Source organism: Euprymna scolopes, unplaced genomic scaffold, assembly GCF_053919585.1.
Source record: "Euprymna scolopes isolate OS-2025 unplaced genomic scaffold, ASM5391958v1 sca73, whole genome shotgun sequence".
Lineage (NCBI taxonomy): Eukaryota > Metazoa > Mollusca > Cephalopoda > Sepiida > Sepiolidae > Euprymna > Euprymna scolopes.
The window spans coordinates 53,081-81,060 of record NW_027633802.1 but is presented as its reverse complement, the minus strand read 5'-3'; the positions used below and the strand labels follow the sequence as shown (position 1 = coordinate 81,060).

The following is a 27,980-nucleotide window of genomic DNA, read 5'->3' as shown; positions in this document are numbered from 1 at the left end:
TTAGTAAGACAAAATAAAAACAGTTACAGAAGAGAACAGAACACAGTAAGCTGGACAGAAGTAAAATAGTCAGTAAGACAGAAGAGAAAATAGTTAGTAAGACAGAATAGAAAACAATTAGCAAATCAGAAGAGAAAATAGTTAGTAAGACAGAAGAGAAAATAGATAGCAGTTAGCAAGACAGAGGAGTATAAAGTCAGTAAGACAGAAGACAAAACAGTAAGACAGAAGGGAAAGAGTTAGGAAGACGGAAGAGAAAAAATTTAGTAAGCCAGATAAAACTGTTATTAAGACAAAAGAGGCAACAGTTAGTGTGTAATAAATTGCGAACAGACGGGCTTACCTGACAAACGCTCGAGGTGTGCACTCTGCAAAGCGGGCACGTCCAAAGAAAAATGGCAAGATGGCGGCGGCCGGTTAATATTGCCAAGCAAAATCTCGTGTTCTCTCGCACACACGAGAGTTCAGCTTAGCATAAAAACGGGTCACTGTGAGCAAGAAGGGAGAAGGAAAAACGTAGTCAAGACAAAGACAGCGCCTCTGACGACTGAGAAGAAAAAAGAAGAAAAAGAGCAAGAAGTAGAAGAGGAAGAAGAGAACGATACATGAGAAGACGAGGTGTGTGCGGTTTTGAGTAAATCGAAACAGACAGAAAAAAAAACTCTGATTACAAGCTATCTCGGCTTTGGTATGGAGAAATTTGACATCAGATTAATTCCGGAATTCGATGGCCCCCCCACTGGTCCCTCGGTGGTCGAATGGCTGGAAAAGGCTGAGCGCGTTTGCCGGTTGTGCAAGATTAAAGACCCAGCTATGGTTATCCCACTGAGACTCACTAAAGGGGCTTATGCCGTGTACGAGCAGCTAGGGGAGGATCCGACCATGGAGCAGATTACACAAGCGCTATACGGGGCATTTGGTACAGACCCTTTTGTCGCCTGGAGGCAGTTTTCCGAACGCCGACTTGGGCCGGGGGAGACAGTGGACTTGAAAAAGCTTGCCACTCCCTTCGGCGGTGCAAGTGATCGCATATTGGCATGCGCCTTTTTGTCGGGACTTCCGGATGAGGCAAGTCGACTACTGCAAGCATCGTCAAGACTCACTAAGATTGGATTGGAGGAGTTATTGGCGAGAGCACGAAACATCTTGAAAGACGATCGAGAACTAGTCTCCGCAGCTGTTGACACTCTGGACTCGCCAACGAAGGGTCTACGATGCTATACCTGTGGTGGCCCCAACCACTTTTCCAGAGGCTGCAAAAGCGGTACAAGGCGCACCCCTTATTATGGAGCACGACAAGTAATACGGTGTCACCAATGCAATAAGCCAGGCCACATAGCGTGGAATTGTCCGGGAAACGGGCAAGGGAAGGACGCCGCAGCGCTAGCACCCTCCCCAACGCGGCACTGAACAAAGCGCTGCCTGCAGTAACAGTTCAAGTTGATGGATGTGAACGTTCAGCGCTGGTTGACACCGGCTGTATCCAAACCTTTCTTCGAAAGGAATATTGCGCCACATGGAAGAAACGAAGGATCCCTGTACTTACTGTCGGCCAAGGCTCATTGGTGTGTTGTGGGGTCAGCGTTGTCCATATCAGCATTGGCAATGGCTCTCCTGTTGCTGTGACGGTGTTAGTGGTCGATGGGGAGCTGCTCGGATATGACCTTCTCCTTGGAATGGACGCTATCACACAGCTAGGCGGAATTACTGTGAACGGCGCCGGTGATGTGAGCTTCTCTCGACCAAACAAACAAATGTGTGCAGCAATCACTCTCGATGAGCCCGACTTCCATGCAGAATACGATAAGGGCACAAACACTTGGACAGCGTCCTGGAAATGGGCAGGCGACCAGCCACCAGTGTCATTGCGGAATCGACTTACAGAGTATCCCCCTCCTGCGTGGCTTAGGGGGCAGTACGAGGCGGAACTTCAAGTGTGGCTGGATAATGGCTGGTTAGTTCCATACCCAGAGGATGAGCTCGGGCCCCCGCGGGGGCTAATTCCCCTGATGGCTGTCAGACAAGAGAACAAGCAGAAAGTTCGACCTGTTCTTGATTACCGGGAACTTAATGAATACGTTGACCCACACACTGCGGGGGCTGATGTCTGTGCTCATAAACTACGGGAGTGGCGGCGGCAGGGTGCGGAAGCAGCCATACTGGACTTGCGAAGAGCGTACTTGCAAATACGTGTTGAGAAATCGCTGTGGCCGTTCCAGACGGTGGTGATCAAAGGAACTCGCTATTGCTTGACCAGGCTAGGATTCGGCCTGAATGTAGCCCCTAACATCATGACAGCAATCATGCAGGCGATCCAGCGTCAAGATGAAGCGGTGCAACATGCGACATCGTCGTATATAGACGACATTTTTGTCAATGAGAGCCCCCTGTCTGCCCAGGCGATCAAAGAACACTTCGAGCACTTCGGATTGTCGTGCAAGGAGCCGGAGCGGCTACAGGACGGGGCGAAAGTGCTCGGACTGCAGGTGAGCGGAAGTGCAGATGGCCTTCAATGGGGAAGGAGTGGTGAAATCCCGGAAATCCCATCTACCATCACACGTCGGAGCACGTTTTCCATTTGCGGAAAATTGGTGGGTCACTTCTCTGTGTGTGGGTGGCTCCGAGTGGCTGTAGCGGCCATAAAGCGACGGGCAACTTCTATGTCAACTGGATGGGACGATGAGGTGCCTGATCCTGCCCTGCGAAGCATGCTGGTGGAAGTTGTGGCCAGAGTGACCAATGATGACCCTGTACGGGGGAGCTGGTGCGTCGTTGGGAGTGAATTTACAGTTTGGGTAGACGCCAGCTCACTTGCCCTTGGCGTTGCTCTGGCGGTCGACGGAAGGATAATAGAAGATGCCTGCTGGCTTCGGCCGGAGAATGACGCCAAGCATATAAACCTAGCTGAACTCGATGCTACACTGAAAAGAGTCAATCTAGCGCTTCAGTGGCAGGCTAGAATCATTCACATCATCACGGATTCCACGTGTGTGCATCGGTGGATGACCAATGCCTTGAACGGAAAAGCACGTCTGACAACGAAGGCGTCGGCCGAAATGTTGATCCGGAGACGGCTGGCTACCCTAACCGAAACCACTAAGGAATACGACTTGGTCATAGATGTGACACTGGTGCAGTCCTGTTTGAATCAGGCGGATCGTCTGACCAGAGTGCCACGCCGTTTGCTAGACCTGCCAAAAGAAGTGAACGAGTCAGCACCTGTAAATTGCGCTGCAGTGGGACATAGACTCAGCCCGGAGCATATTAATGATGTCCATTGCCAAAGCGGGCACCCCGGTGTAAACCGAACGCTTTACTTCGCCAGATTGGTTGACCCCTCTGTGTCTCGGAGGGCTGTGAAATCTGTTGTGGGAAGCTGCAACACCTGCCGCTCGATCGACCCAGCACCTGTCCGGTGGAAGAAGGGAATACTCAGTGTGAAGCGTAATTGGGATAGGATTGCGATGGACATAACGGACTACAACGGGAGGCATTTTTTGACGCTTATCGACTGTGAACCATCTAGGTTTTCATTGTGGCGGCCCCTTCGCCGGCAGGACGCGGCTGCCATTATCCATGAGTTGGAAGGTGTGTTCCTCGAGCGTGGCCTTCCTTCTGAGATATTCACCGACAATGGCCCGGCTTTTGTTAGTGAGCCGTTTACACAGTTTGCAGATGGCTGGGGTGTCCATCTGCGTTTTCGGTGTGCCCATGTTCCCAGTGGAAACGGGATTATTGAGCGCAATCACAGAACTGTTAAGACAATTGCAGCGCGGAAGGGGTGTACGGTACCTGAAGCAGTCTATTGGTACAACGTCACCCCTAAGGACGATGTTTCACCCTCCACCGCGCCAGCCAACGCGCTACATACATACCGTGTCAGGGTGAGAGGTTTGGAGAGCAGCTCACTACCCGAACCGGAGCCACCACAAAAGAACATAAAAGAAGGAGATGACGTCTGGGTTAAAAAAAAACCCCGAGGCCAGTGCACGACTCGCTACGGAACCGGTCATGTCACTGAAGTGATCAGCCCGCAGGCGGTGCGAGTTGATGGAGTACCTCGTCATATTAAAGACTTAAGATCAGTATTCCAAACGCAGCTGCCGCTTGACGAAGATAGTGAAATTGAATCCGTGACCAGCGACCCATCATTCTGGTTCATGACGGCTTCAACGCACAGCGACACTGAGAGTGGTAGCCTTCAAAGTACTGAACCTCCTGCTGATGATGAAGACCCGGACAGTGATACTGCGATGCTCAGCTTTAGGTTCGCTGACCTTCGTGTCACGGAAGACAGCGCAGACGATGATGAAGCCCCGAATCTCCCTCTCCGAAGAAGCACTTGAAGAAAAAAGCCACCGCCTCCCTGCTCTTTCTGTGATAATGAGATCAGGGGGGAGTGTGTAATAAATTGCGAACAGACAGGCTTACCTGACAAACGCTCGAGGTGTGCACTCTGCAAAGCGGGCACATCAAAAGAAAAATGGCAAGATGGCGGCGGCCGGTTAATATTGCCAAGTAATCACGCAAAATCTCGTGTTCTCTCGCACACACGAGAGTTCAGCTTAGCATAAAAACGGGTCACTGTGAGCAAGAAGGGAGAAGGAAAAACGTAGTCAAGACAAAGACGACGCCTCTGACGACTGAGAAGAAAAAAGAAGAAAAAGAGCAAGAAGTAGAAGAGGAAGAAGAGAACGATACATGAGAAGACGAGGTGTGTGCGGTTTTGAGTAAATCGAAACAGACAGAAAAAAAACTCGGATTACAGTTAGTAAGACAGAATAGTAAACAGTAAGTAAGACGGAAGAGAAAACAGTTAGTAAAACAGAATTGAAACCGTTAGTGAGACAGAAGAGAAAACAGTTAATAAGACAGAATAGAAAACAGTTCGTAAGACAGAATAGAAAACAGTTAGTAAGACAGAATTGAAACCGTTAATGAGACAGAAGAGAAAACAGTTAGTAAAACAGAAGAGAAAACAGTTAGTATTACAGAGGAGAAAACAGTAAGACAGATGAGAGAACAGTTAGTACGACAAAATAGAAAACAGTTGGTAAGACATAAGAGAAAACAGTTGATAAGACAGAAGAGAAAACAATCAGCAAGACAGAAGAGAAATCAGTTAGAAAGACAGAATAAGAAACATTTAGTAAGACAGAACAAATAACAATAAGAAAGACTGAACAGAAAACAGTTACTTAGACAGAAGAAAACACAGAAAGACAGAAGAGAAAAAGTTTGTAAGACAGGAGCACAGACGGTTAGTAAGACAGAAGAGAAAATACTTGCTAAGGCGGAAGAGAAAACCGTTAGCAAGACAGAAGAGAAAAAGTTAGTAAGACAGGAGCACAGACGGTTAGTAAGACAGAAGGGAAAATACTTGCTAAGGCGGAAGAGAAAACCGTTAGCAAGACAGAAGAGAAATAAGTTAGTACGACAGAAGAGAAAACAATTAGCAAGAAAGAATAGAAAACACTTACCAAGACAGAAGAGAAAACAGTTAGCTCTACAGAAGCAAACACATTTAGTGTAGTACTTACCAACACAACAAACGCCCTCGTGTTTATGCCTTGTATAGGCATGCGCGACAACAAAACTTGGGTTTTTATAAGCGGAAGTCTCGAGGTTGTCAGGAATCTACAGGCGCATGCGCAAGAGAAGGGATTGAGATAGTGGTATAAAGGCAGGTCGAGTGAGAAGGTTGTTGTTGTTGTTGTTGTCATTGGACGTTACAGTGACGCATGCGTTAGCAGGTGATTAAGAGGTGGTTTATTTTTGTGTGTCAAGTCGCGCACCTCGGTGAAGGTCATAAAAATCGTTCACCTCGGTGAAGGTGAAGGTCATAAGCTATTTCGGCAATTTCATTTTGTCTCTTTTCCTGGACAACTATGGCTGGGGCAAAGTTTGATTTAAAACTGATACCCGAATTCGACGGATCCACTTCTGTTGTCGACTGGGTCGAAAGGGTTGAGCTGACCTGCAACCTCTGATTCCCCTAAGATTGGCTGGAGGCGCCCTAAGTGTATATCAGCAATTGAGCGCTGTGGAGAAGGCTGATATTACCTGTATAAAAAATGCTTTATACTAGGCATTTTCCATGGATCCCTGTACGGCCTACGAAACATTTGCCACTAGGAAGCTCATGCCAGAAGAAACCGTGGACGTCTTCTTCGCGGAGCTGAAGAAACTTGCAGTTCTATTTGGCAATGGAGTGTCAGAGCAAACACTGGCGTATGCGTTTGTGGCCGGCCTTCCCACCCATGTTAAGCAACTATTGAAGGCTTCCACCAGCATATCTGTAACGCCCATGGAACATTTGTTAGAACGCGCTCGAGCCATTATCAGAGATGAGGAGGACCTGAGGGAACCGGTTGTAATGATGGCGCAGGCAGCCAAGACTAATGCTGAAAAAAGTCCCAGTTTGAGACCCACGACCAATGGGAGATGTTTCTGCTGTGGCCAGCGAGGCCACATCGCAAGAAATTTTACTAATAAGGGGCGGGGGCGCCGCGCTGTTTCCAATGTGGTAGCTATGGACATTTATCCCAAAATTGTGCGGGAAATGCATCAGGGGGCAGGACGTCAGCGCCGCCCTGTTCCCCGGACAAGATTTAATTGAGGCGCAACCGACAATAAATGTGTACGTGGACCAAGTGCTTTGTTCAGCTCTTCTCGACTCCGGGTGCTCACACACCATCATGAGTGCCAAGTTGTGTCGAAACTGGACAAAGCAGAACATCAAAGTAACCACAATAGGTGGCAATACGCAAGCTTGCTGTGGAGCCGGAACTGTCAAAGTCCACACAGACTCTGGTGTGGCCGCAAACATTAATGTGCTGGTGATGCGAGGGGATTTGCTGGGATTCGATGTACTATTGGGATATGATGCTATTACGGCACTGGGGGAGTGGTTATCGGAAGAGATTGGACTGTGCGATTTTTGGAAACTCCAGTGTGTGCTGCAGTTCACATTGATCGGCCTGATTTTAAGGTGGACTACGACCCTCACCAAAAAGCATGGACTGCATCGTGGAGGTGGACAGAAGGAAGGGCGCCAACCGAGCTCAAGAATAGCATTGCAGAGTACTCGATACCCGACGAGGCCCGTAATGATTACGAGAAGGAACTTGAGGCATGGATCCAGGATGGATGGCTGATCCCCTACCCCAACAAGCTGGGACCACCCAAGGGTCTGATTCCCTTAATGGCTGTAGTCCAGCATAACAAATCAAAAGTTCGTCCGGTGCTGGACTATCGTGAACTCAATAGATACATTGAGACGTACACTGCCGATGCTGATGTGTGCGCCAGCAAGCTGAGAGAATGGCACCAGAAGGGCTCCAATGTGTCTATAGTAGACTTGCGGAAGGCTTATTTGCAGATGCAAGTGGATGAGACATTGTGGCCGTTCCAGACAGTGTGGTTCCGGAGTCAGAGATACTGCCTTACTCGGCTTGGCTTTGGGCTGAATGTGGCACCGCAAATCATGAAGACCATCGTAAATGCAGTGTTGTCCCAGGAAAAGACGACTGAGGACGCAACATCGGCCTATATTGATGATGTATATGTCAATGAAGACGTACAATCTGCATCGCACGTCAGAGAAAAGTTAGCTCAATTCGGGTTGGAGTGCAAGGATCCCGAACGTCTGAGGGATGGAGCACGGGTATTAGGATTGGACGTTTGAGGGAAAGACGGTACCTTACGATGGAGGCGTGGCAGTGAGATTCCAACCGTCCCTGATGTTATTACGCGGCGGACTATTTTTTCCTTGTGTGGGAAACTTATTGGTCACTTACCAGCGTGTGGCTGGCTCCGAGCAGCTGTGGGCGTCATCAAACGCAGGGCAGGTTTAGTAACTACAGGTTGGGATGATGTATCTGATGATGCTCTTCTAACTCTGATGACGACAGAAACCCTAGAGAGAGTTAACAAGGAGGATCCTGCCCGTGGAGAATGGTGTGTCGATGGGGACACTGTGAATGTGTGGGTTGACGCTAGTTCTTTGGCATTGGGAGTGTTATTGGAGCAACGTGGAAATGTAATTGAAGACGCATGCTGGCTGCGACCCGTGAATGGTGATCAACACATCAACCTGGCGGAACTGGATGCTGTTGTGAAGGGTTTAAATCTGGCACTGCAATGGCAGTCGAAGAAGTTACACTTGTACACGGATTCTCTCTGCGTCTACCACTGGGTGTCCGACACTCTCTCGGGACGAACAAGAGTCCGTACTAAGGCAGCCAGTGAGATGTTAATCCGGCGGAGGTAAAACACCCTGAAGAGTCTGGTATCAGAATATGACCTGTCGGTGAGTGTAACGCTCGTGGCATCACACTGTAATCGTGCAGACCAACTAACCCGTGTGCCTCACAAATGGTATGAAGCTGTGAAGACAGGCGTGGAGTTTACTGCTCGATCTTGTGCAGTTGGCGCGATTAGCTCATGCCAAATACAAAGAATTCATGTGCAGAGTGGACATCCAGGTATCAAAAGAACGTTGTATTTTGCGAGGCGTGTAGACCCGGCTGTGACAAGGGCGGATGTCAGGCAGATCATCAGGCACTGTGAGGCATGCCAGTCTATCGATCCTGCACCTGAGCAATGGCAGAAGGGGCGATTGGAAGTTGAGCATGTGTGGCAACGAATAGCGATGGATATTACCCATTACAGTGGTAAGCCCTTTCTAACCCTTATCGACTGTGGACCCACTCGTTTTGCGGTGTGGCGGCAAATGACCAGGCAGGACTCAGCGAATGTTGTCCGCCAACTGTAATCTATCTTTTCTGAGCGAGGTGCGCCGGAAGAGATATTGACGGACAACGATGCTGGTTTTTGTAGCCACCAAGTTCGGCAGTTGTTGAATAAGTGGGGTGTCCGACTACGACTGCAATGTGCTCATGTGCCATCAGGGAATGGCATTGCTGAGAGGAGCCATCGCAGCATCAAGAGAATTGCTGCCAGAAAACAATGCACCATTACGGAGGCCACGTATTGGTATAACGTCACACCAAAGGATGGGAAGACACTAACAACAGCACTGGCCAATGACATACACAAATACCGTGTTAGGATAAAGGGCATTGACACTGTCCAACCAATCGACGAGGAGAGTCATAACAAATACAAGGTAGGGGATCCAGTTTGGGTTAGACCCCCTGGAAACCGGTGCACCACCAAGTTCAAGCGAGGACGAATATCTGGAGTGGTCAGCCAGCAGTCGGTCCTTGTTGATGGAACCCCACGCCATGTGCGCGATCTTCGCCCGGCTAGTGAAGTACATTCCACAACTACAGAGAGCGACGAATCATCAGATGATGAGCTGCTGATGAGTGAAGTCACCGAGCAAGAGAGTGGTAGTTTTAGTTCGTCTGATCAGGCAGGATCAGAACCAGAACCAGAACCTCACACAGAACCAGAACTAGAACCAGAACCTGAATCCGAGAGTGTAAATACCACCCTTCGCAGATGCCAACGAACTAAGAGGCCACCCCCGGAGTGCACTCTATGTGATCATCAGATCAGGGGGGAGTGTAGTACTTACCAACACAACAAACGCCCTCGTGTTTGTGCCTTGTATAGGCATGCGCGACAACAAAACTTGGGTTTTTATAAGCGGAAGTCTCGAGGTTGTCAGTAATCTACAGGCGCATGCGCAAGAGAAGGGATTGAGATAGTGGTATAAAGGCAGGTCGAGTGAGAAGGTTGTTGTTGTTGTTGTCATTGGACGTTACAGTGACGCATGCGTTAGCAGGTGATTAAGAGGTGGTTTATTTTTGTGTGTCAAGTCGCGCACTTCGGTGAAGGTCATAAAAATCGTTCACCTCGGTGAAGGTGAAGGTAATATTTAGTAAGTAAGGAAGAAGAAAAAACATTTAGTAACACAGTTGAGAAACCAGTTAGTCATACAGGAAAGAAAACAGTTAGTAAGATAAAGGAGGAAACAGTTAGCAAGACAGAAGAGAACACATTTATCAAAATAGAAGAGAAAACAGTTAGTAAGACAGAAAAGGAAATAGTTAGCAAGACAGAAGACAAAGCAATATGTAAGAAAAAGTTAGTGTGAGCGAAGAGAAAACAGTTATTCAGACAGAAGAGAAAATAATGAGCAAGACAGAATAGAACACATTTAGCAAGACAGAAGAGAAAACAGTTAGCTTGAGAACTGAGAAAACAGTTAGTAAAACAGAAAAGCAAATAGTTAGTAAGACAGAAAGGAAAACAGTTAGTAAGACAGAAGATAAAACATTTAGTAAGACAAAAGAGAAAACACTAAGTAAGACAGAAGAGAAATCAGTAAGTAAGACAGAAGATAAAACAATTAGAAAGACAGAATAGAAAGCATTTAGCAAGACAGAAGAGAAATCAGTTAGCAAGACAGAATAAGAAACATTTAGTAAGACGGGGGAAATAACAATTAGAAAGACAGAACAGAAAACAGTTACTAAGACAAAAGAAAAAACAGTAAGACAGAAGGGAAAGAGGTAGTAAGATAGGAGCACACACAGTTAATAAAACAGAAGAGTAAACACTTGGTAAGACAGAAAAAAACAATTAGTAAAATTGGAGAGAAACCAGTTGGTAAGACAGAAGAGAAAGCAGTTTGCAAGAGAGCAGAGAAACCAGTAAGTTAAAAAGAAGAGAGGACACTTACCAAGACAGTAGAGGAGACAGGTAGCACTACAGAAAAGAAAATAGATAGTAAGACACAAGCGAAAACAGTAAGGAAATGGTTCTTAAGACAGAAGAGAAAACATTTAGCAAGACAGCGGAGAAAGCAGTTAGCCAGAAAGAATGGAAAACACTTTCCAATACAGAAGAGAAAACAGTTAGCAAGACTGAAGAGAAAAAAAGTAAGACAGAAGAGAAACCAGTTAGTAAGACAGAAGAGAAAGAAGTTAGTAAGACCGAAAAGAAAACAGTTAGAAAGACGGAAGAGAAAACAGTTAGAAAGACAGAAGAGAAATCAGTAAGTAAGACAGAAGAGAAAATAATTAGCTAGACAGAATAGAAAACAGTTAGCAAGGCAGAAGAAACATCAGCTTGCAAGACAGAATAAGAAACATTTAGTAAGATAGAAGAAATAACAATTAGAAACACAGAACAGGAAACAGAACTAAGACAAAAGAAAAAACAGTAAGACAGAAGAGAAACAGTTAGTAAGACAGGAGCACAGACAGTTTGTCAGACAGAAGAGAAATAACCTTGGTAAGGAAGAAGAGAAAACAGTGGGCAAGACAGAAGAGAAAGATATTAGTAAGAAAGAGAGAAAACCAGTCAGTATGACAGAACACAAAACAGTATGACAGTAACACAGAAGAGAAACTAGTAAGTAAGACAGAAGAGAAAAAGTTAGTAAGACAGCAAAGACACCAGTAAGTTAAAAAGAAGAGGAAACACTTACCTAGACCGACGAGAAACCAGTTAGCCCTACAGAAAAGAAAACAGTTAATAGGACAGAAAAGAAAACAATTAGTAAGAGAGAATAGTAACCACTTACCAAGACAGAAGAGAAAACAGTTAGCTCTACAGAATGAAAACCATTAATTAAGGAAGAATAAAAAACTGTTAGTAAGACAGAAGAGAAAACACTTAGTAAGACAGAACAGAAGCACGTTAGCAAAAAAGAACAGAAAACACTTTCCAAGACATAAGAGAAAACAGTTAGCAAGAGTAACTAAGACAGAAGAGAAAACGGTTAGTTAGATAGATGAGAAAACAGTTGTCAAGACAGAAGAGAAAACATTTAGCAAAATAGAAAAGAAAACAATTATTAAGACAGAAGGGGAAACAGTTAGCAAGACAGAGGAAAAAACAGTATATAAGACAGAAGAAAAACATTTAGCAAGAAAAAAGAGAAAACAGTTAGTATGACCGAAGAGAAAACAGTTATTAAGACAGAAGGGAAAGATTTAGTAAGACAGAAGAGCAAACAGTTGGTAAGTCAGAAGAGCAGACAGTTAGCAAGATAGAAGAGACAACATTTAGCAGGACAGAAAAAAAACAGTAAGTAAGACGGAAGAGAAAACAGTTAGTAAGACAAAATAGAAAAACGTTAGCAAGACAGAAGAGAAAACAGGAGGTAAGACAGGCGTGAAAACAGTTAGTAAGACAGAAAGGAAAACACTTAGAAAGGTATAATAAAAAAACAGTTAGTAAGACAGAAGAGAAAACAATAAGTAAGACAGAAGAGAAAACAGTTACTAAGACAGAAAAAAAACTGTTAATAAGACAGAAGAGAAAACGGTTAGTAAGACAGATGGGAAAACAGTTAGTAAGACAGAAGAGAAAACAGTTAATAAGACAGAATAGACAAAAGTTAGCAAGACAGAAGAGGAAACAGTAAGACAGAAGTGAAACAGTAAGACAGAAGAAAAGTTAGTGAGACAGAAGATTAAACAGTTCGTAAGACAGAATGAAAAACAGATTGTAAGACAGAAGCATAAACAGTTTTTAAGACATGGGAACAAACTGTTAGTAATACAGAAGAGAAAAGAATTAGCAAGACAAAAGAAAAACGGTTAGTAAGACAGAGGAACACATTCAGTAAAACAGAAGAAAAACTATAAGAATGACAGAAGAGAAAACAGTTAGTACGACAGACGAACAAACACTTTGTAAGGCAGAAGAGAAAACGGTTAATTAAACATGAGAAAAAACAGGTAGTAATACAGAGAAAAAAACAGTTAGTAAGAGAAAAGAAAAAACAGTTAGTAAGACAGAAGGAAAAAAGTAAAACAAAAAAGAAACCAGTGCGTAAGACAGAAGAAACAACAGTTAATAGCACGACAGACGAGAAAAAAAGTAAGACAGAAGAAAAACAGTTAATAAGACAGAAGACAAAACATTAGTAAGACAGAAGAGAAAACACTTAGAATGACAATAGAGGAACAGTTAGTAAGATAGAAGAAAACCCCGTTAGTAACACAAAAGGGGTACCCAGACAGAAGAAAAAAACAGTTAGTAAGATAGAAAATAAAACGGTTAGCAAGACAGAAGAGCAAACAATTCGTAACACAGAAAAGAAAACAGTAACTAAGACCGAAGAAAAAACAATATGACAGAAGGGAAACAGTTAGTAAGACAGGAGGACAAACAATTAGTAGGATAGAAGAGAAAACAATTATTAAGACAGACAAAACCCCACTTAGTAAGACTGAAGCGGAAACTGTTAGTAAGACAGCAGAGACACCAGTCAGCAAAAAAGAAGACAAAAGACTTACCAAGACGGAAGAGAATAAAACCAACACAAAGTCAAATATCTGCAGAATGTCTTCTTGGTTCCTCCTCTTCTCTTTTCTCTCTCCCAACAATCGAGCACAGCATATAATAACAAAACTCTAAAGCACGTCTGACAGCACTGACTTCTGCCAACAGTCTGCCCCGCCTCTTAACAACACAGGCTTTTTATATCGCAAAATCGTTCACCTCTATTTGCATATTCTTCTAACTCACGTGATCACTACTCTATAAATAAGAGTCTTGACCGTTTCTTTTCTTTCTTTTTATTTATTTTTGGTGACCGACCCGCACGTGGTCTATCCAGGTAAGTCATGCATTTCTCCACACTCCCCCCTGATCTCATGATCACAAACAGGACATGCGGGCAATCGTCGTTGGCGGGTACTCCTTCGAAGAATCGGGGGCAACACTTCCTCATTGCTCTTTTCTTCATTACCACCATCATTACTACCAGTCTGTTCAATTATCCCGTCTCGTGGTTCCATAGGCGGTGTCTCACAATCAGGGCAGGGGGGCAGTATCCGTCTTTGTCGGGTACTTCTCCGAAGAATCGGAGGCGTCATCTCCTCGGTGTGCTCCATCATCCCTTCTCGCGGGGTTTCGCAATCACGGGGGGTGGGCAGTATTCGTCTCTGTCGAGTATTTCGATGAGGCATTACTTCCTTGTGTCCATCGCTCTCCTCACTATTGTCATCAGTATGTCCCATCATTCCCTCGTCTGGTTCTGTTGGTGGTGTTTCTATGCTCACCTGAAGGGGCAGTAAGTGATCAGGATCATCTCTGAACGGTGTGTGATCCTCCTCATCGTCCTCAGAATCAGAAGAGGTATAACAAGGGCGGATATCTTTTACGTGACGTGGTATGCCACCAATCAACATGGTCTGAGGACTTATGATTTCGTCTATTTTTCCCCGGAAAATTTTCGTAGTGCACCCAGCATTCGGGGGTTTTATCCAAACAAGGTCTCCCACCTGATATGGTGTATTGACAACACTTACCACTGATGGTATGGCATCAACTCCTTTCACACGCTGTTCATATTGGTAAATCCTATTGGCTGGTGCAGTTGCTGGTGTTGCATTGTCCTTGGGTGTTATATTATACCAGTGCACAGCTTCTGGAATAGAGCACTGCGTCCTGGCTGCAATTCTTTTGATGGTGCGGTGACACCGTTCTGCTATACCATTACCCTCGGGATAATATGCACACCGATAATGCATTTTAATCCCCCATTCGTGCACGAATTTCTGAAATTCTTGACATCGAAATGTGGCGGCATTATCAGTCAGAATTTCAATCGGGGCACCACGTTCAAAAAAGACGGCTCTCAACTGTTGTATAATGCTGGCTGCATCCTGTCGTGTCAACAGGCGCCATATTGTGAAACGCGTCGGGCCACAATCCGTCATGGTCAAAAAATGTTTGTCCCCATAATGTGTTATGTCCATCCCTACTCGCTGCCAGTTGCCCTCCACCTCGAGCTTCCCTTTTTGCCATTGGGATGGTGCCGGATCAATTCTCTGACACTCTTCACACGAACGTATGGCTGCTTTCACTGATGCTTTTGTAGTTGCAGGGCATACTCTTCGGACAAAATATGCAGTCCTCTGAATTCCAGGATGTCCAATCTGCTGGTGTATCATACGGATCTGGTCAGGTGTTAATTGATCCGTTACAGTCGCGCATGTTTGTTGTTGAAGATCGGATCCCTGCCTCATTGCATCGATTCACCTCTTTGGTACTCGAGTCAAGCTATCAGCCAAATTCTGCATCGACGAGACTAACGTAATGTCTACCTGCAAGCTGTATTCGTCAACTAGACGCTTAATTATTGCTAGTCTCCTTCGTACTAGCATTTCACTTGCAGCTCTAGTCTTAACTCGAGCCTTTTCAGTCAAGGTGTCGGTTAACCAATGGTAAACACACAATGAGTCAGTGTGGAGATGCACAACATTAGTCTGCCATTGCAATGCGAGATTAAGACCTTTTAACGTGGCATCAAGTTCTGCCAAATTTATATGTTGGACATCATTTTTCGGACGAAGCCAGCATGCATCTTCCACAACAACATCTAGTTGCTCCAACACGACACCTGTAGCCAACGAACTTGCGTCAACCCATGCATTTAGTTCGTTTCCAGACACTTGCCACTCACCCCGGGCAGGGTCATTCCTATGCACTCTGGACAACATTTCAGCCATCATTTGTTGGAGAGAATCATCATCCGCAACATCGTCCCATCCTTTTGTTACTGTAGTTACTCGTCTTTTCACCACTCCTATTGCTGATCGGAGCCATCCACAGACAGGTAGATGCCCTACCAATTTACCACAAATGGAAAACACAGTACGTCTTGTTAATACATTGGGTAACTTTGGAAGTGGGCTCCCTCGTTTCCATCTCAACGTATTGCCCTCCTCCCAGACCTCGAGGCCTAGCACGGGCACTCCATCCTTTAGGCGCTTAGGGTCTTTGCTTATTAACCCAAACGCTTTCAGTTTTAATCGAACTGCATCCGCAGACATTATGTCCTCATTAACATAGATGTCATCTATGTAGGCTGACGCAGCTTTTGCTGTGGTCTCATCCTGCATCAAAACAGTTTTAATAATGGTTGTCATAATCAAGGGTGCTACGTTTAGGCCAAAACCCAAACGTGTCAAACAATATAGTTTTCCCTTGAGTAGTACTGTCTGAAACGGCCATAATGACTCATGGACACGTATCTGCAGGTAGGCCCTCTTTAGATCCAGAAGTGCTACATTGCTCCCTTTTTGACGCCACTCTCTCAGTTTAGCAGCGCACACATCTGCGTTTCCGGTAAACGCATCAACATGCCGATTCAACTCTCGGTAATCCATTACGGGACGAATTTTTTCTTTGGTAGGTTGTTCAACAGCCATGAGCGGAATTAATCCCTTGGGTGGTCCCAGACGTTCCTGTGGGTATGGTATTAACCAACCGTTGTCCACATCTGAAGTTCTTCTTCATATGCGGCCCTATTCTTGGTAGAGACTGCATACTCTGGAATCGTGTTGCACAGCCGATCTGGTTCCTGGCCCATGGCCCATTTCCACTTTGCAGTCCACACCCTTTCGTTGTCATCAAATGTAGCACAGAAGTCCTTTTCTTCAATCGACATGGCTGCACAGACGTCTTTCCCTTCTCCAAGCCTGATACATCTAGCTGATGTGATTGTAACGCCTCCTAGTGCTTGTATTGCATCAATTCCAAGCAACATGTCGTAGCCAAGGGGTTTCTCCTGCATCACCAGAACGTCAACTTTAGCTGTGTCACCCTTCTCAGTACAGATTGTGACTGTCCCTTCACCACAACATACCCGTGATAAGCCATTGATGGTCATAACGCCGACTGGGTTCCTCCGCCACACCGGACAGCAATGGGCACTAACTATAGACCGGGAACACCCCGTGTCTATAAGTGCTGAACACTGCACATCATCAAGTTTAACGCTAATGACAGGCAATCCAGTGTTTATTGGTTGGCAGGGGCAAGGGTAGCGATAGTACCTTGCCCCCAACTTCGTTTCCCGAACAGTTGCGAGATATGTGCCCAAACTTATTGCAGCGATAGCATTGCACTGGTCTATTTGATTGTGGATATGCACCTCTCCTATCACTCCGGCACTCTTTAGCAAAATGATTGGCCTCCCCACATTTATAGCACACTGGGGTGGCATGCTTATTACTATCTGGAAGAGAGTCCACATTGCCTCCATGTCGAAAACGAGCTGCTGCTACAATTGGTTCCTGTTCCTTACAGATGTTTCGAGCTCGGGCCAATAACTCATCAGTTGACAATTCATCGATTCTTGATGATGCCCGCAACAGTTTACTGACCTCCTTGGGTAGGCCTACCAAAAAAGCACAGCTTAATATTTTATCGTTGACCCCACCAAACGGTACAGATAATTTTCGCAGGTCGGCTAGGTACACGTCGACTGTTGACTTGGGTTGAAGTGTCCGGCTCGTGAACTGTTGCCACGCAACAAATGGATCTGTACCAAACGCTGTATACAGGCTCTGCTTGATTTCATCCCAGTCTGGTTCATCCCCGAGTTGTTGGTAGACTGCATAGGCCCTTCCGGTTAGCCTCAAAGGGATAACTGTGGCTGGTTCTTTAATTTTGCACAGTTTACAGATTTTTCTCTGCCTTTTCAATCCATTCGACGACAGCCGGTCCAGTGGTAGATCCGTCGAACGGGTATTAAGCGAATGTCGAATCTGACCATTGTTAGTCACCGCACATTAAGCGCCGAAATAGCTTAAAACCAACACAAAGTCAAGTATCTCGATTCCTTTGTGTTCTTAAACCAAAGAAAATGGTTGATTGTTGAATTGCGCTCCCGTTGTATCAAAGTACCTGCAGAATGTCTTCTTGGTTCCTCCTCTTCTCTTTTCTCTCTCCCAACAATCGAGCACAGCATATAATAACAAAACTCTAAAGCACGTCTGACAGCACTGACTTCTGCCAACAGTCTGCCCCTCCTCTTAACAACACAGGCTTTTTATATCGCAAAATCGTTCACCTCTATTTGCATATTTTTCTAACTCACGTGATCACTACTCTATAAATAAGAGTCTTGACCGTTTCTTTTCTTTCTTTTTATTTATTTTCGGTGACCGACCCGCACGTGGTCTATCCAGGTAAGTCACGCATTTCTCCACACTATCAAAGCAAGATACCAGACAAAAAGGCCAAAAAAATCCTATCAATGGTGCATTGTGACTAGAACGGTCCCGTGAAACTGATGGCCAGAGAACATTATAGATATGTGCTAAATTTCATAGCTGGCAATTCAGGTTTAACAATGGTTTACTTTTTAAAGAACAAATCTGATACCCTGCTAGCAACTAAAAAAAATTTAGCCGACATGGCACCCTACGGTGAAATCAAGTGTATTCTCTCTGACAACGGTACGGAATTCACCAATAAAGACTTTGAACTTTTACTAATTAACCATCATATCAGGCATGAAACATCAGCTCCTAGATCGCCACACCAAAACGGGACTGCTGAACGTACGTGGCGGACACTTTTTGAAATGGCAAGATGCCTACTCATTAAATCAAAACTCCCTAAAACCTCTTGACGTACGCACTTATGGCGGCAGCCTATATACGCAACAGGCGCTTTAACAAAACACTATCTAAAACTCCATATGAATCTTTCTGTGGTAAAAAAAAACAAATTTAAGCAGAATGCATATATTTGGTTCAACTTGCTTCGCATATATAGATAAAAAAGAGTAAATGGCCGACAGAGGTATATTTCTTGGATACGATAAAAAACAGTCCAGCCAATTTATTATTTTTTCCAGAAAAAAATAAAATAAAAAGAATCCGATGTGTAAAATTCACAGACACGTTTAATTTTACAGACGAAACCCCGTCATATGAAGAAGATGAAATTATATTCCTTCAAATAATTAAAACAAACGAAGACAATAAAAATGACGGAGACAAGAGTGTCCATGATGATGATGATGATGATGATGATGATGATGATGATGATGATGATGATGATGAAGTCGAAAGATATCCCAAAAGAAATAGAAGGCGACCCGATTTTTTTGTGGTCAACAATATAAAAGATTATCAAATCGACTATTGCTATTCAATGGAAAATGCGCCAAAAAGCTTTAACGAAGCAATTAATTCAGAACATTGTGATGAATGGAAAGTTGCCATGAAAAAAGAAATAGATGCCTTAACCGAAAATGATACCTATACGGTAGTGCCTCTCCCAAAAGAGAAACATGTTATTTCTACAAGATGGATCTTCACAAAAAAGACTACAGCATCAGGCGTAGAACAGTACAAAGCAAGATTTGTTGATAAAGGGTACTCTCGGATTTACGGTAGAGAATATTAGTCTACGTTTTCATCGACCACAAACCTAACGACAATCAGAATTTTACTGCAAATCGCATCACAATATGACCGAAACATCCATCAAATGGACGTAAAAAATGCTTATTTGAATGCCCCCAATAGACTGTGAAATTTATATTACCCCTCCAGAGGGATTTATAATGAAAAATAAAAATAGCGTGTGGCGACTTAACAAGTCATTATATGGTCTAAAGCAAAGTGCTCAGTGTTGGAATACAGTATTTCATGATTATATTATTAAGCAACAATTTAGACAATGCGCTGTAGACCCCTTTTTATATACCGAACACAAAGACGATAAACTACTGATTTTGGTTTTGTGGGTCGATGATATTTTAATCGCATCAAAGTGTGACATAATGTTAACCGATGTTAAGAACAAATTAAGTAAAAGATCCAAAATGACCGATATTGGCAAAATATCCTGATTTCTGGTGATAGAATTTACTCAAAGCAAAGGACTTGTTACAATGACTCAATCGAGATACATCGACAAAATACTATTAAAATTCGGAATGGGAAAGTTCAAGAAACGCTCTACACCGGTCGAAAATGATATTAATAAAAATATACACACAGAATCTGAAATAATAAATGACACACAATATTGCGAAATTATAGGCAGTCTTATATATTTAATGACTTCAACCACGCCCAACATATGCTATACAGTAACAAAACTGTCACAAAAATTATCACGACCGACAATGAAGGATTTAAACAGAGCTAAACAAGTCCTGCGTTATTTAAAAGGAACTAAAGAACAGAAGTTAGTATTTAGAAAATCAAGAAATCCCCTAAAATTAGAAGGTTTTTCGGATTCAGATTGGGCAAACGACGAAGATCGCAAGAGTGTATCTGGATATTGTTTCACTCTCATAAAGTGGGCCTATTATTTCATGGAAATCTAAAAAGCAAGATATTGTATCTCTCTCTACGTGTGAAGCAGAATTTATCGCGATCACACACACGACCCAGGAAGCACTCTACCCGAAAAATATCCTAAAGACTATTTTAGAGCCAGAATTAACTAAAAGCCCCGTAGTAATTAATTGTGATAATCAAGCCAGTATAGTCTTAGCACAGAACACGATAATCAACCAAAGATCTAAGCATATAGATATAAAATGCCATTTCATAAAAAAACGAGGTGAAAAAGGAATCCATTATTTTGAATTACATATCAACAGAACAAAATATCGCTGATGTATTCACGAAACCCACAATAAGAATAAAGTTACAGAGTTTTTCTCAAAACTTGTTGGGGATTCGACTGAATAATTTTTTTTTCACGGGCCTGTATGCATATAGATTTCTAATATATCAAACAAAAAATAGTCCTGGACAAGACGTTAAACTGTATCCATTTTATTTGTATTAACACTTTAACTTACTAATGCGTAACTAATACTTTTGCTGAAAAAAAAACTCTTTACAATTTTCCTTTTCGACAAAATACCTTTTGCATGATTATTTTAAGGCGCGCAGAAATTACAATTGACTTTTTTTCTTTTATTTTTTTGGTGCACATTAGTTTTCTTTCTAATTTTTCAAAAATGTCCTATCCTTTTTGCATTGTTTTCATTAACAAAAAAAAATTTTAAAAACAAAACAAAAAAAACACTGTTTAAACGGGCACATATTGCATGTTTATTTTTATGTATATTCATTTATATGTATGCGTTTTTATTTTTTCCTTTTTTTTCCAAAACTGCATAATCAAATTTAAGAAATGGCTTCGTTTTAACATACCCACCCCTTTTTAAGGTTAAAATACCTTCCATTTCTTTTATTTCTCTTCCCTGTACACATATATATCTGTTTTGACATTTGAACACAATTTAAAATGCCGTTCTTTTACATGCTAAAATTCTAAGATCCAAATGATTTCTAATTTTTGTTATGTATTTAAATATTAAATAGATTACGTGTATGCTTTAATTTGGATGCCCTGTTTCTGTTTACAGTTTGATAGGATGTGGTCTTATTCAGGCCCAATATGCCTTCAACAACATCACTCGAAAATCGCGTACGACGGTCAAGTATTTTGCCAAAGTAGCAAGGTAGGTATATTTTGTAACATATTAATATTGAAAGCATCAAAATATTATTTTCTACATTTGGATGTTATAAAATTTCCCAGATGTGTGATAATATACAAGCTGATTAGTTACTTTCGTTGAGTTGATTAATGCAATATTATAAATAAGTTAAATTGAAATTTCATTAGATGTGTGTGTGTGTGTTTCAAATATAATTTTAAATCCAAAGTTTTATTAATCAGCATAAATGTCTACGAATGATCTAAGAATGTGATTTGGGAGATCATTGGCAAAAGTCAGGAAGATAATTGATGGAAGGGACGTCAGTGTTGATAGTATGAGCTTCTGATTTCTGCCCATCGACAACTACTTTTATAACCATCAGAGAGAAAGGGTTTAATAACCGTGAGGACATTTTCGGCTATTGCGCAGCTGACCCTCTTGTGAAGTAGACCTTTATGCCCTACCTTTTCAAAAGCCTTTGATCCGTCAAACGAAGAAACAAAGCCCTCATTGATATGTTCACTAATCCTATGTAATGTTATAGCTAAATGTAATATCAATAGAAAAACGGAAACCATATTACATATCACTGAGTGGATTATTTTTGCTGGGGTGGTTGACTACTCTATTTATCACAGATTCAATCAACTTAATCATGACACACGGGAGACTGAGAGGCAGAGGACCAATGTCAGGAATTTTTAAATACTGGACAGACTGATGGAGTTTTCCAGGATGTTGAAAGCATTTTTATTTAAGACAACGTTTAGCAGCTTAGTAAGTATGAGAACTAGATCCATACAGGCACAAAGTTACAATATCAGTAACTCGCTGGCGATGCTTTGTGCCGGTTGAAGTTTTCTGAGCATTATGATTGGAATGCCGCCAGGATCAGTTGTTTTACTAGAGTCAAGATAAGCTTAGCAACATCACGCATACATATTTGTATGTCGCATAACGCGTTATCAGTCACAAAAAGTAGGTGACCCTGGTTGTAAAAGGTAAAATTTGCTGCAAAGTTTTTAGCAAAGACTGCTGTTTTGTTAGATGCAAATAAAATTATCTCAGGTCCATGGAGGACAGTTGGGATAGAGGATATATACTTCTGTTTCAGGACCCTGTTTGCTATTCACCAAAACTGTCTTTTGATGCATTTCTTATTCTTGTGGAGAAGTCTGCACAAGCACTAATGAATTTTATTTTTTACATAGAATGTAGATTTTTTTTCAAGACTGGTGTAGTCTTCGATTTTATCCTTCCAAGATCCATACATTTCTACATTTTTATGAAAATGAAACGTTTTAAGGCTATTATTTATTTTTTTCCTGAGATTTATTTTAGAGTCAAAGTTGTTTTTTCATTTTCTTCTTTGTTTCAATTATTTATATTTCCTGGAATTTATTTTAGAGTCAAAATTGTTGTTCTTGCATTTTTTCTTATATTTGTTTCCTTTGTAAAAAATTGTTTATTTTTCGGGGAATTTATTTTCAAGTCAAAGTTATTGTTCTTTCATTCTCTTCTGATAAGTGTTTCCTTTGTTCAGATTGTTTTTGCTTTTCTCCAGGAATTTATTTTAGATATTTGTTCCGTTTGTTAAAATTGTTTATTTTTTCCTGGAATTTATTTTAGAGTCATAGTTGTTGTTCTCCCATTTTCTTCTGATATTTGTTCCGTTTGTTAAAATTGTTTATTTTTTCCTGGAATTTATTTTAGAGTCATAGTTGTTGTTCTCCCATTTTCTTCTGATATTTGTTCCGTTTGTTAAAATTGTTTATTTTTTCCTGGAATTTATTTTAGAGTCATAGTTGTTGTTCTCCCATTTTCTTCTGATATTTGTTCCGTTTGTTAAAATTGTTTATTTTTTCCTGGAATTTATTTTAGAGTCATAGTTGTTGTTCTCCCATTTTCTTCTGATATTTGTTCCGTTTGTTAAAATTGTTTATTTTTTCCTGGAATTTATTTTAGAGTAATAGTTGTTGTTCTCCCATTTTCTTCTGATATTTGTTCCGTTTGTTAAAATTGTTTATTTTTTCCTGGAATTTATTTTAGAGTCATAGTTGTTGTTCTCCCATTTTCTTCTGATATTTGTTCCGTTTGTTATAATTGTTTATTTTTTCCTGGAATTTATTTTAGAGTCATAGTTGTTGTTCTCCCATTTTCTTCTGATATTTGTTCCGTTTGTTATAATTGTTTATTTTTTCCTGGAATTTATTTTAGAGTCATAGTTGTTGTTCTCCCATTTTCTTCTGATATTTGTTCCGTTTGTTAAAATTGTTTATTTTTTCCTGGAATTTATTTTAGAGTCATAGTTGTTGTTCTCCCATTTTCTTCTGATATTTGTTCCGTTTGTTAAAATTGTTTATTTTTTCCTGGAATTTATTTTAGAGTCATAGTTGTTGTTCTCCCATTTTCTTCTGATATTTGTTCCGTTTGTTAAAATTGTTTATTTTTTCCTGGAATTTATTTTAGAGTCATAGTTGTTGTTCTCCCATTTTCTTCTGATATTTGTTCCGTTTGTTAAAATTGTTTATTTTTTCCTGGAATTTATTTTAGAGTCATAGTTGTTGTTCTCCCATTTTCTTCTGATATTTGTTCCGTTTGTTAAAATTGTTTATTTTTTCCTGGAATTTATTTTAGAGTCATAGTTGTTGTTCTCCCATTTTCTTCTGATATTTGTTCCGTTTGTTAAAATTGTTTATTTTTTCCTGGAATTTATTTTAGAGTCATAGTTGTTGTTCTCCCATTTTCTTCTGATATTTGTTCCGTTTGTTAAAATTGTTTATTTTTTCCTGGAATTTATTTTAGAGTCATAGTTGTTGTTCTCCCATTTTCTTCTGATATTTGTTCCGTTTGTTAAAATTGTTTATTTTTTCCTGGAATTTATTTTAGAGTCATAGTTGTTGTTCTCCCATTTTCTTCTGATATTTGTTCCGTTTGTTAAAATTGTTTATTTTTTCCTGGAATTTATTTTAGAGTCATAGTTGTTGTTCTCCCATTTTCTTCTGATATTTGTTCCGTTTGTTATAATTGTTTATTTTTTCCTGGAATTTATTTTAGAGTCATAGTTGTTGTTCTCCCATTTTCTTCTGATATTTGTTCCGTTTGTTAAAATTGTTTATTTTTTCCTGGAATTTATTTTAGAGTCATAGTTGTTGTTCTCCCATTTTCTTCTGATATTTGTTCCGTTTGTTAAAATTGTTTATTTTTTCCTGGAATTTATTTTAGAGTCATAGTTGTTGTTCTCCAATTTTCTTCTGATATTTGTTCCGTTTGTTAAAATTGTTTATTTTTTCCTGGAAATTTTTTTAGAGTCATAGTTGTTGTTCTCCCATTTTCTTCTGATATTTGTTCCGTTTGTTAAAATTGTTTATTTTTTCCTGGAATTTATTTTAGAGTCATAGTTGTTGTTCTCCCATTTTCTTCTGATATTTGTTCCGTTTGTTAAAATTGTTTATTTTTTCCTGGAATTTATTTTAGAGTCATAGCTGTTGTTCTCCCATTTTCTTCTGATATTTGTTCCGTTTGTTAAAATTGTTTATTTTTTCCTGGAATTTATTTAAGAGTAATAGTTGTTGTTCTCCCATTTTCTTCTGATATTTGTTCCGTTTGTTAAAATTGTTTATTTTTTCCTGGAATTTATTTTAGAGTCATAGTTGTTGTTCTCCCATTTTCTTCTGATATTTGTTCCGTTTGTTATAATTGTTTATTTTTTCCTGGAATTTATTTTAGAGTCATAGTTGTTGTTCTCCCATTTTCTTCTGATATTTGTTCCGTTTGTTATAATTGTTTATTTTTTCCTGGAATTTATTTTAGAGTCATAGTTGTTGTTCTCCCATTTTCTTCTGATATTTGTTCCGTTTGTTAAAATTGTTTATTTTTTCCTGGAATTTATTTTAGAGTCATAGTTGTTGTTCTCCCATTTTCTTCTGATATTTGTTCCGTTTGTTAAAATTGTTTATTTTTTCCTGGAATTTATTTTAGAGTCATAGTTGTTGTTCTCCCATTTTCTTCTGATATTTGTTCCGTTTGTTAAAATTGTTTATTTTTTCCTGGAATTTATTTTAGAGTCATAGTTGTTGTTCTCCCATTTTCTTCTGATATTTGTTCCGTTTGTTAAAATTGTTTATTTTTTCCTGGAATTTATTTTAGAGTCATAGTTGTTGTTCTCCCATTTTCTTCTGATATTTGTTCCGTTTGTTAAAATTGTTTATTTTTTCCTGGAATTTATTTTAGAGTCATAGTTGTTGTTCTCCCATTTTCTTCTGATATTTGTTCCGTTTGTTAAAATTGTTTATTTTTTCCTGGAATTTATTTTAGAGTCATAGTTGTTGTTCTCCCATTTTCTTCTGATATTTGTTCCGTTTGTTAAAATTGTTTATTTTTTCCTGGAATTTATTTTAGAGTCATAGTTGTTGTTCTCCCATTTTCTTCTGATATTTGTTCCGTTTGTTAAAATTGTTTATTTTTTCCTGGAATTTATTTTAGAGTCATAGTTGTTGTTCTCCCATTTTCTTCTGATATTTGTTCCGTTTGTTAAAATTGTTTATTTTTTCCTGGAATTTATTTTAGAGTCATAGTTGTTGTTCTCCCATTTTCTTCTGATATTTGTTCCGTTTGTTATAATTGTTTATTTTTTCCTGGAATTTATTTTAGAGTCATAGTTGTTGTTCTCCCATTTTCTTCTGATATTTGTTCCGTTTGTTAAAATTGTTTATTTTTTCCTGGAATTTATTTTAGAGTCATAGTTGTTGTTCTCCCATTTTCTTCTGATATTTGTTCCGTTTGTTAAAATTGTTTATTTTTTCCTGGAATTTATTTTAGAGTCATAGTTGTTGTTCTCCCATTTTCTTCTGATATTTGTTCCGTTTGTTAAAATTGTTTATTTTTTCCTGGAATTTATTTTAGAGTCATAGCTGTTGTTCTCCCATTTTCTTCTGATATTTGTTCCGTTTGTTAAAATTGTTTATTTTTTCCTGGAATTTATTTTAGAGTAATAGTTGTTGTTCTCCCATTTTCTTCTGATATTTGTTCCGTTTGTTAAAATTGTTTATTTTTTCCTGGAATTTATTTTAGAGTCATAGTTGTTGTTCTCCCATTTTCTTCTGATATTTGTTTTCTTTGGTGAAATTATTTATTTTTTCCTGGAATTTATTTTTGAGTCATAGTTATTGTTCTTCCATTTTCTTCTATTATTTGTTTCCTTTGTCCCAACTGTTTTTTCCATGAATTTAGTTTAGGATCAAAGTTGTTGTTCTTCCACTTTCTTCTTATAATTGCTCCCTTTGTTCCAATTGTTTATTTTTTCCTGAAATTAGTGTAAGAATTAAAGTTTTTTTTGTTTCAATTTTCTTCTGATATTTGTTCCCTTAGTTCCATTTTTTCATTAGAATTTAATTGTCGTTCTTCTATGTTGTTTCGATATTTCTTTCCTTTGTTCAATTTTTTCCCCCTAGAATTTATTTTAGAGTAAAAGTTCTTGCTCTTACATTTCCTTCTAATATCTGATCCCTTGGTTCAAATTGTTTTATTCCTGGAATTTATTTTAAAGTCACAGTTTCTATTATTCCATTCTCGTCTGGCGTGTCCCTCTTTTGTTTAAATTGCTTATTTTTCCTGAAATTTATTTTAGGGTGAGAGTTTCTATTCTTCTATTTTTTCTGATATTTGTTCCCTTTGTTTCAATTGTTTATTTTTTTCTTGTGATTTATTTTAGAGTCAAAGTTGTTGTGGTTCCATTTTCATCTGACATTGCCTCCCTTTGTTTAAATTGTTTATCATTTCCTGGAATTTCTTGTAGAGTGCAAAGTCGCCGTTCTTCCATATTCTTCTAATATTTGTTCCTTTTGGTATAATTTTTTATTTTTGCCTGGAATTTATTAAAGCGTCCAAGTTGCTACTCTTCGATATTCTTCTGATATTTGTTTGCTTATTTCCAATTGTTTAGTTTTGCCTGGAATGTATTTAAGAGTCAAAGTTGATATTCTTCGATTTTCTTCTGATATTTTCTGCCTTGTTTATTTTTTGGGGGAATTTTTTTAGAGTCAAATTTATTATTCTTCTATTTTCTTCTAATATTTGTTTCCCTTGGTGAATTTATTTTAGAGTCAACGTTTTTGTTCTTCCAATTTCTTCTGATATTTGTTCCCTTTGTTCTAATTGTTTATTATTTTCTGGAATAAAATCAAATAGAGTCAAAGTTGTAGTTCTTCTATTTTGTCTGATATTCGTTCTTTCTGGGCAAATTGTTTTTTTCCTTGAATTTATTTTAGAGTCAAATTTGTTGATCTTGCATTTTCTTCTGATATTGCTTCCTTTTGTTCCAATTGTTTTTTTCCCTGGAATTTTTCATAGAGTCTTCCATTTTCTTCTGATATTTGTTCCCTTTGTTTCACTTCTTTTTTTTTTTTTTTGCCTGGAATTTATTTTAGAGTCAAACTGGCTATTCTTCGATTTTCTTCTGATATTTGTTTCCTTTGTTCAAATTGTTTATTTCTCCTGGAATTTATTTTAGAGTCAGATTTGTAGTTCTTCTATATTTTTTTGATATTTCTTCTGTTTGTTCGAATTTTTTTCCTTGAATTTATTTTAGAGTCAAAGTTGTGCTTCCATTTACTTCTGAAATTTGTTCCGTTTTTTCCAATTGTTTATTTTCTGCTTGAATTTGCATTTTCTTCTGATATTTATTTCCTTTGTTTAAATAGTTAATTTTTCCTAGAATTTATTTTATAGTCAAAGTTGTAGTTCTTCTATTTTTCTCTGATATTTGTTCTTTTTGTTA

At 39.9% G+C, this 27,980-nt stretch overlaps 1 protein-coding gene across 1 annotated transcript in view; it reads left to right on the top strand.

The window, feature by feature from the left end:
* Positions 1-27,980, top strand: part of LOC145276125 (sodium/hydrogen exchanger 2-like) — a gene marked incomplete at its 5' end in the record, with an annotated part of 87,247 nt that overhangs the window by 22,655 nt on the left and 36,612 nt on the right. The window contains one exon of the mRNA XM_080127669.1: positions 21,125-21,220. Coding sequence (XP_079983795.1) covers positions 21,125-21,220 — 96 coding nt within the window. The remainder of the gene's footprint in view (positions 1-21,124; positions 21,221-27,980) is intronic.